This window comes from Vicia villosa, linkage group LG7 (genome assembly GCF_029867415.1).
Source record: "Vicia villosa cultivar HV-30 ecotype Madison, WI linkage group LG7, Vvil1.0, whole genome shotgun sequence".
Taxonomy (NCBI): domain Eukaryota; kingdom Viridiplantae; phylum Streptophyta; class Magnoliopsida; order Fabales; family Fabaceae; genus Vicia; species Vicia villosa.
The window spans coordinates 78,817,339-78,827,771 of NC_081186.1; the positions used below are offsets into that span (position 1 = coordinate 78,817,339).

The 10,433-nt window shown below is 31.0% G+C and overlaps 1 protein-coding gene across 1 annotated transcript; it reads left to right on the plus strand.

Annotated features, from left to right (window-relative positions):
• Positions 1-366: 366 nt before the first annotated feature.
• Positions 367-4,465, plus strand: LOC131619435 (probable aquaporin NIP-type). The gene is made up of 6 exons (XM_058890529.1): positions 367-480; positions 777-998; positions 1,098-1,295; positions 1,509-1,570; positions 1,803-1,967; positions 4,378-4,465. Exons 1-6 carry the CDS (start codon positions 367-369, stop codon positions 4,463-4,465), a joined length of 849 nt encoding a protein of 282 aa, XP_058746512.1.
• Positions 4,466-10,433: the final 5,968 nt, after the last annotated feature.

The following is a 10,433-nucleotide window of genomic DNA, read 5'->3' on the forward strand; positions in this document are numbered from 1 at the left end:
GTCAAATGTAAAATACCATAATCTAAATGCAGTGAACTCGCATTACACACTTAAAATTTCCATACTCGTTAGTTTTTATTTTTTTGCTTAAGGAGATTTTTATTGTTTATCAAGTAATCTTGACTTTATTTTTTATTTTTACATCTTGACTTATCCAAAAAATATACATGAAACCCCTTATTTTATTTTATACATTTTATACATATAAAAAAAATATATATATAAAAAATATATCACTTGGTAGTTACTCTAGAAAGAAACTGATATTGCTATATAAAGTCTACCACGTAAGATACATTCCATAACTTCCCAAAATTTAAATTATCAAATCATTTCAACTGCTAGTAACTTGAGAAATTAGCATCAATGGCAAAAAAATCTGAAGGCTTCCAAGACCATGAAACTTCAAGTGTTGAAGAAAGCAACACTAACATCATGCAACTTTGTTTATCAAATCATACCATTACCTTGACACAAAAGGTATCTCTCACTTTTCTCATAAACTTCAAAAATGTTAATCACATTACCAGAATCGTCTTTGAAAGCGTGCAAAAGGGCTACAACATAATGCGTTAAATTTTCTACGATTAAATTGTGATTAAATAGAATTTTATAATAGATTTGTCACAGTTGAATCATAGTTTATTCAACACAGCCTTCGAAAAACTTAAAGACAATCCTGCATGTTACGTACCAATTGCTCTTATAATGTTGAAAAATAAAAAGTGACAAATGTAGTATGAATTAATTAAATTTTTTTTCTTGTTTGTGATTAGGTGATTGCAGAATTCATTGGAACATACTTTGTGATATTTGCTGGGTGTGGTGTTGTAGCAGTGAATAAGATCTATGGCTCTGTGACATTTCCTGGGATTTGTATCACTTGGGGACTTATTGTAATGGTAATGTGTTACTCTGTTGGTCATATCTCTGGTGGCCACTTCAACCCTGCTGTTACCATCACTTGGGCCATATTTCGCCGTATCTCGATTAAAGAGGTAGTTTTATTTTTATAATTAATAATAGTAATTTTATTTATTAATAAGTCAGATATACTATGCGCGCAATTGCAAAAACTATAATTTTTGTACATGTAGGCTCTATTGTACATTCTTGCTCAGATGTTTGGATCAATTCTTGCGAGTGGCACATTATCTCTAATATTTGAGATCACATCCGAAACTCATTTTGGAACGGTACCGGTTGGATCAAATGCTCAATCTTTAGTTCTTGAAATCATCACCAGTTTTCTCTTATTGTTTGTCGTTTCAGCACTTGCCACGGATGAAAGAGCGGTAAGCACTCATAAATATTTATTTATATGTATGTCTGCGCGGCGTACAAGTGCACATGTGACGACCGAGAGATCAACATTGTCAGCGCTTAAGTTAATCTAACGGTTAAGATGTGACCGAGGATGAAATTGTTTTCAATTTCAATTTTAACTAACTTTTTGTAAGTTTTATAAATATAAGATTCTAATAGGCATTTGCTTAACTTGATGGCAGGTGAATAACTTGACCGGTGTTGCAGTTGGAATGACTATAATGTTAAATGTCTTTATCACTGGGTAATTAATTGTTGATTAATTAAATTTATAAGCATTATTGTCCGGCCGATACATGTAACACTGACACATGTGATTATGTTTAACTATTTTTATTTTCTCAATCTTCTGACATACTATCTAAAAATTGAACCCGTAATGCGTAAATCTGTGCAGACGTGCAAGTATTTTACTAATTTTGTATAAATGTTTTTTTTTCTTATTTAAAATAATTTATTTGAAAAACTATTTGCAGGCCTGTATCAGGGGCATCTATGAACCCAGCAAGAAGTATTGGTGCTGCACTTGTTGTACATGTCTACAAAGGGTTATGGATATACATTGTTGGTCCAATTGTTGGAGCTATTGGTGGAGCAATTACCTATAACTTTCTTAGATCCATAGAGAATCCACATTCAGAGTTACCATTGAGGAACATAGTTGTAGTTTGATTACTCAAGAGTGCTGAACTATTTTCTTTATTTTTAAGTAGGTACTTCTTTCTTTGGCTTAATAATAAGTGTTTGATTTATTATAGTAATAAAACTATGAATACACTGTTTCGACGCCATTATCAGAATTCGAATCCTGATTGTATCTAGAGAAAAAAAAATTATGGCCGCGTTCTTGTATGCAATTATGAGTTATAAGAGAATATAGCACCATTTTGTTTTAATGATTTATATTATATATTTTGGTTCAAGAAAGACTGTATATGGAGGGGAAAAATACAAATGGGATTAAAATTAAATAATGTACCAAAATATGAAAAATAAAATGGAGATGAACAAGAACAAGGAAAAAAAAATAAAAAATCAAACTTTTGTTTCTTGATGATTTAGACCAGCTTCATGAACTCACCCATGTATAATATTGATTAACATTGCTCCCAAACAAGGTAAAACTAGCATTAGCCCAACAGCTCTGTTTTGGGCAGCAGAGTAATAATAGTATACTTCCGTGGGCTCGCCCGATACATATATGAACCTCGGCGGAGGTGGTGTTGGTGGTGGACGTGATTTAGGAGGGGGTGGAGGTGGATATGATGGTGGTGATGGTGGAGGTGGAGGTGGTGGATTACTATTTTGTGGAGAGGAATACGGAAGTGGTAGCGATTCTGGTGGTGGTGTAGGAGGAGGTTGCGGGGGCGGAGTACTTTGCTCGGCGCAAGGATTGCCACAAGGACATGAACCACATTTGATTTCAATGTCTAGTGGTTGAGAAGCCAATGATGTGTATGCATTGATTGTGATGAAGAATAGAAGAAACATTATGGGAAAATTTTGAGAAGTGTGTTTTGGAGTCACCATTGTATGAGTGAATTGGAATTTGATTAGTTTTGAGGTAAGGTATAATAATAGATATAAGAGCTTGAATATGAAGGAGAGTATGTGTGTGTGAAGAGCTTGGTTGTGATATTCTTGGCTTACTTATATTGCACGAATGATGAGACAAAGCAAAGATTACTCATTAAGTAACCAATAAAATTCTTGGAGAAACAGAATACTCAAATGTTGTATAAATTTTGTGAATGTTAAGTAGAAAAAGAATACTCCATCCAAAAAGAGTGTAAATGGGTTTAATTTTTCTAATCTAATAAAAAAAGGAATGTGTCATATAGACTAATCCTATTGTTGAATTAGTCCAACATATGTTACATACAATTAAATCTTTAGAATAGGACTTTTAAATTTTTACTAAGGGTTGGATTTTAAATTTTTATCAAACAATGGTCAAAACATGTGAGAATGCTATAACAAACTTCAAAACATGTGAGGATACAGGTTTAAAATTTTAGCATGCTTTGTAAGAAAAGTGAAGATGGGATGGAATAGGCTCGCGAACACTTCACCTTTAAAATTTAAAAATACAAAAAAAAAAAAAAATTTGTTAGTATTCGCACTCATAAAATCGCAAAAAATAGAACAGAGTGAAAGTACACATTAAAAGGTACGGGGCTAAACTTTTGTCCTGCTACGCACAAAAATGCGAACAAAACAGAAATTCCATTGTACAAATGTGTTTTGCCACGTATTAATTACCTTAATGTCAAAATAATTGTTAGTTATTTATTATAGAAAAAGAAAAACAACTAATATATTAATAAAAAATTAAGGGTATATTAACTTTTTTTAATAGGATATAGATATATTGGTACTATAATCGTATTTGTATATTTAGGAGTACGAGTGGCAAACAAATATATTTGTTCTGTAAAAATTCATAAAAAATGAGATTGAATAGAGTTAATAGTTAAAAGTGTGTACTTAAAATTTTGATCAGTTCTAAAAAAAAAAATTGATAGCAGATATTTTATAGTGTGAGTCTCAAAAAATGCAGGTAAATGTCCTGCCGGATATTTTTGCCACCATAAATTGTGGAAAGTTGGAAAAAAAAGATATAATTACATGCTTGCATATTGTTATGCATTTCACAACCGACCTTAACATCTAATTAATGTTTGATGAAATTAAAAGAATTCATGTATATATTCAGTGTAATAGAATGAGAATAAATTTTAAAAGCTCTAGTGTGATATTTTATAGAGAAAAGGGGTGATGCACTGACAGTGTAAAAATATTTTACACTGTCAACCAATCACCACCCATGTATCCAATTAAATTATTTTTTTATTTAAAAAAAACTTAATGACATGACACATTTATGATTTTTTATTGGATGACAGTGTAAAACTATTTTACACTGTCAGTGCACTACCTTTTAACTCTATTTTATAATGTAGAAAGTGTAAAAAAGTTGGCATTATTCTTCCTTGTAAATGAGTGTTATTCGATATCTTACTTTAATGTAGCTTGCACTTATAACATAAGAATATCCCCCAACTCTAATTTTTTTTCTAAATCCTTTTTGCTGTCAAACCTAATAAAACTAATAAGAGGGAACACACTAGCGTTTTAGTTATACCAAATTAGTTGTATACAGATATTTGAATTTGAATGTTCTATGTGTAATTCTAAACTCTATATTAACAAAGTAAGTAGTTAGTGTAATTCAATCTATTCTTTGTTTTCCTTCAAAACCTTTTTTAAGAAATTTTTTTTTATAGTTTTATGGGAAAAAGTAATCGTTTTAATGTGGTTTTAGACCAATACTATAAAATTTTCATCAAGAGTTATCTTGAGATTCAAGAGACATGTGTGATCTCCTATAGAATTCAAGAGAAATTAAAGTTATAGGAAACTTAAATGTTTCAGTTGAACTTTTTTTATTTTTATTTTTTTATATGTTTAGACTATATTTTGGGATAATTTTATAAATTTTATAAGTTTTTAAATTAAAGTATAAATATATAATTAAAGGTAAAAAAAGAATTTTACAAGATCCAGCTCAAATTCGAAACTTGAAATAGTTGAGTGGCCAATTTTCAAATATGAAAAATTGTATCAAGTTGAAAATTTATAATGACTAATTTTTCAATTTGTTCTAACTTATAAGGATGAAAGTGGAATTAAGGAAAATATAGGGATTAAATTGCAAAAATTAAAAAATGAATAGAAACTAGTTTGTTAGAATTTCAAACATATAAAGAGTAATTTAAGTTTCACATAGTACTAGTCAGAGACCCGTGCTGTCGCACGGGTGCATTATTTATGGTGTAATATTGTTTGAATGATACGAAAAAATGTGAAATAAAAAAATTTGACAAAATTATATATATAAAATGAAAATTAACCATTAAAAAAAAACTTTTAATAAGATTTCCAAAGTCAATTTCACAATGCTTTGCCATTCCAGCAACATATATTTTGAGGATGGGTCATTTAATTATGATATTGTGTAAATAATTAAAAAAAATAGTAATTTAGAATCTTCAAATAATAATCATGAATTAAAAAAAATAACAACAAAATATTTGTAACACATGAATGAGTCTTAATGTAATATCACGTATATAGTATCAAATACAAATGTAAAATTTTAGATATAAATGCAAAATTTAAAATTATTTACTTATTTTAAAATGAACAATAATCATATAGACTTAACTATATTAATTAATCATACACAAAGAAGAAAAAAATATAATTATGAGATGGAGAAAAAAGTTAATATTTAAAAATAAAAATTTGGTCTCTTGAATTAAAATAATGATTGATTAAACTAAAATAAATAGTGTCTTGTTAGTGACCCGTGAGATAAATACATTTTTCATATTATTACAATTTAAAAAAATACATTATACAAATAAATCTAAAATGAATTACTTAATTATTAAATAATTATACAAAGAAAAAAATTGATCCATCATACAGAAAGAGAATTAAAAAAAAATTAACATTTGAAAAATAAAATAAAATGTGTGTTATGTTGATAGTGACCCGTAAACTACAACTTAATATCATGTAAATTTATTTAATATTGTATCAAATATTTTTAAAAACATGTAAATTTAAAATAAGTGATTCAATCATAAATGAATAATAATCATAAATATGCAACTATATTATATTTTCTATTGAAATTGTATTTTCTAAAGAGAAAGAGAATGAGGTAGTGTATTATGTTTTTAAAATTAAAAAAAAATACATTATACAAATAAATTTAAAATGAATTACTTAATTATTAAATAATTAAGCAAAGAAAAAAATTGATCCATGAGACAGTAAAAGAATAAAAAGAATTTTAACATTTGAAAAATAAATAAAATATGTATTATGTTGATAGTGACCCGTAGTGTAAATTTATTTAATATTGTATAAAATATATTTAAAAACATGTAAATTTAAAATGAATGATTCTATTATAAATGAATAATAATCATAAATATGCAACTATATTATATTTTCAATTGAAATTGTAGTTTATTTCAAATTCATAGTGGAGTTTAAAATTACTACACTCGACCATCATATCTTCGACTCTTTAAAAAGAAATTCATTTTCAATATTAAGTTGATTTTTTGCAGGATGGTTAAACTCTAGCAACCACCAATATGGACTAAGATAAACATAATAAGATTGTTCATCACAACGTTCTATAATTGCACATAGCAACTATCCAAAGACTATGTCAATCACACAAAATCATATAACATTTGTAACACCCCTAAATTTTGTTATATATTTTCATAACCCTATGATTTAGGATAACAAATAATTTATGACTTTAGGGCATTAGAAATTGAAAAATATGCTTTGTACTAGACTACTATCCACACTAGGGGTGGTAGAACGGGCCGTAGTCCGTCAAGCCGGCCCGCGCATCCGCCATAAAATGACGGGTTTTGTTGGAATTTTAGTTCCGCCGCCCACCAAATTCCGCCTCGCCAAAACTCGCCACCCACCAATGCTCGCCCCATCAAAATCTGTCGCTCGACAAAACCCGCCTCGCCTATTCGTTTAGTCTATTTCGCCTTAAGTCCGCCGTTTTTTTAGTTAATTCTAGTAATTCTAATTCTTGATGATTTAATTTATGTATACATTTATTTATAAATATATGCAACAATTTTTAAGTGAAATTTGTTAAAGAGATGTTTTATAAAAAATTGTTTTAAAAAATAAGTGAAAATTTTAATTGAAAAGTAAAAAAAAAAAAAAATTTATTAAAGAATTTAAAACTAAATTAATAAAAAATTAGGCAGGCAAGTCCGCCAACCCGCCACCTTGGGGGGTAAACTTGATTTTTAGATCCATTTTGACTTGGAGGGCTAGCCCGCTCTGCCCTTTTTTTTTACGGGTATAAGGCAAGGCAAGCGCGGAGTGGAGCGAGCGGCCCATTTTACCACCCCTAATCCACACCCAGTTTACTGTTTCAGCATGACTCTAATCAATCTTCATTTCTATTGGGGACCTAATTAATAATTACAATACCTTTTTGAGGAATTTTCTTGCCCCTCCAAATTGTACTTGACATCTCAACACATGTTATATTTTTACTATAATAGTCTGGAACAATATTATATTTCCTTTCATAATTTTTTTTGGAGAAATTCGAATTTTTATAAATTCTCGATACTTTTTTGGACATTTCACATACACTACCAGATTTTTTGCATTTGATGTAAGTAAGTTTGATTTTTACCGTATTACACTATTATGAAGTATCTTTTGGATTTTTAACAAAAAAATCCACTAAAATTGCAAAAATTATTCTGTATTTTTTTGAAAAATCCGATAAAAATGCATACATTATTTCAGTTTTTAAAAATACTGTAAAAATGCATAAATTTTTCCGGATTTAAAAAAATGGATAAAAATGCATGCATTCACTCGAACATTTCAATAAATTCGAAAAAAGGATGCATTTTGTCGAAGTTTTTTTAAAATCCAAATTTTTTATGCATGTTTACCGCATTTTTCAAAAAACCGTTAATGTATGCTTTGTTACCGCATATTTTTAAAAACCCAAAAAGTGCAAAAGTTCCCTGATTTTTAAAAAACATCAGGTATGCTAAAAAATTTGTTTTATATTTTTAGTGAAGATCATAGGCATAGATGGCGGGATTGCTGGTAGACAGAGGGATATAACTGTTGGGAGGGCTCGAGAGAGGGGAGGTGATATGGAGGACTCGCATCTCAGGGAAGAAAGAGTGGTACCGACCATTTCTTACAGTAGGCGGTTGGCCGATCATGCTCAATTTCGTGCACCCCGCACTATTCGACGTAGAGGATCTTGATCTGCTTCTGGATGGACGGGAGACAGTGGTAAAGGCAGATGTGCTCCATCCGGAAGAGGTGTCTCATCCTTCTGAGGCTGAGGCAACAACTACTATAGAAGTTACTATAGAGAGAGTTATTAAGGTGCATACTCCGCATACGGCTGTTGAGGCGCCACCTACTAATTATGTGGATAGTACTCCACTTGTTGAGACATATGTCATTGCTCCTGCTTCGACAGAATCGTCTATACACAAGGATGGGGGGTTCCTGGTGGGTCAAGTGACACTTCTATTCTCACAAGATATACGTATCACGTGACTTTTAGATTATGGCAGGGAGATGTATGTATATGATATGTCGATGATGTGACTTAATTTATTAATGATACTTTAAAATTAATTGATATTTTTTTCTTTTGTTTGTTACAGGACCGTATTCCGCTTAAGTTGCCCACCCATGGGTTGAAGCTAAAAAAGTTCTCTGATGCCGTGATGCCACCGGAGGTGAAGGCGATAGTTGATGAGTGCGGTATCCTAATTCCACAGGTGGATTGTTTGCTTACAATGTTCGACGATAAGTTATTAGGTATATAATGGGTGTTCACTTTTGCCTATATCTTGGATGTGGGATAGGTATGGCGAGCTAGTGCATCGAGGTACGTATGAAACATCCGCTATGGTATTTATTCTACTTCTTGTAGGATGTACTACCTTAGAGAATAAGTCTCATGTATATATTGATGCAAAGTACATGTGGCTGTTTAACATCCTTAAACATTAAAATTGGACATGGGGTGTGCTGCATTGACTCTTCTATATGTTGCCCTTAGAGAGGCGGCTGATTTTGAGACCAGACAGCTTGTCGGTTATATGATTCTATATCAAGTATAACTAAATTATTATTTTTTATTATGTTAGTTCTATTTAAGAAATTATTTCTGTTTATCTGAGTCTTTATTATTGTGTAGTGCTATATATACGAGCATTTCCCCTCCATTAAGAGAGGCGGATTATTTCTACCACTGCTGGGTCCCCACGAGCCAAGAGATGAAGGGGAATGCATGTACACCCTGGGGGTTTCGTGGAGTACATGAGGAGGATTGATGCGCTGACTATAGAAGATGTCATCTGGACACCTTACACATGCCATAGAGTGGATGAAGAGTTCGATGATGCTACACTTTTTGTTTATCTATGATGGGAGGAGTTAGTGGCTAGAAACTTACCAGAGAGGTGTCTCCGCCAATTTGGATATGTCCATGACATCTCAAGACCAGTCTTTGAGTCATTATGGATAACCTCATTGGTGAACCAGATGGCGAAGTTCATAGTTTGGCATCACAGGCAACACACATAATCCGTGGGGGACTTATTTAGACATTATTATTATTATTATTTTCATGTATTATTTGTATATTATATGTAGTATTACTTAGACATTTGCACAACATTGTCTATTAGATAACATTCTGGCATTTCCAATGATGCATGATGAACATAACTTAACATTTGAAAAACGGTTACATAACTTAGACAGACGATTACATAACTTAGGAAAAACAATATAAATAAGAAAACCTAAGCACTACCAGATGATTATGGACATTTCAACATCTTGATAATGTTGTCAATAAATCTAGAAATTGTCGCATCGAACTCGATTGATCGCTTTGTTAGCCTACGGAGATATGATCTCCAAATAACTTTCAAATCTTCATCGATCTTTAACTCAATATGGTTGTATTTCACCCTTCCATCAGCATCAATCTTGTCTTCATGAAATTCGATCTTACTCGCCTTTCTGTTATCAGTGTTGGGCAACAAATTTTTCAACTTGGATATCAAGATGGTGAGACATGCGCTGTCTTTTCGGAAACCGAAACTCTATTGGAGTTTTCTCCTCGTTGAAGCAATCTTCTGCCTTAGACAACATCTAAGGAAACGACATTGTAAGATGTTATTTTTAACAACACATGACCCCTATTTATACAACATTGAATTCATTCTGGACCATACAATATGGTCGGTGCAATCACAGTCGTATAAAAGTGCCGGTAAAATCTAAACTGTTCAATTTTCACTCTTTTATAACTATCAGATTTTTCACAAATTGACTAAATATCCAATAGCTTCTAGATTTTTCTATAAATCCAGTACCAAACAAATATTCTAGACACTTGAAATATCTGGTGCACCGAATATTTCATATACACAACCAAATGTTTTTGCTATGAACTGGATTTTTTTATTAAACTAGCATATATTTTG

Coding starts and splice junctions, on each gene's coding strand:
- LOC131619435 (XM_058890529.1), top strand. CDS start 367: ATGGCAAAAAAATCTGAAGGCTTCCAAGACCATGAAACTTCAAGTGTT. Junction 1,571..1,802: donor TTAAATGTCTTTATCACTGG/GTAATTAATTGT, acceptor AACTATTTGCAG/GCCTGTATCAGGGGCATCTA. Junction 1,968..4,377: donor ATAGAGAATCCACATTCAGA/GTTACCATTGAG, acceptor TTATAACATAAG/AATATCCCCCAACTCTAATT.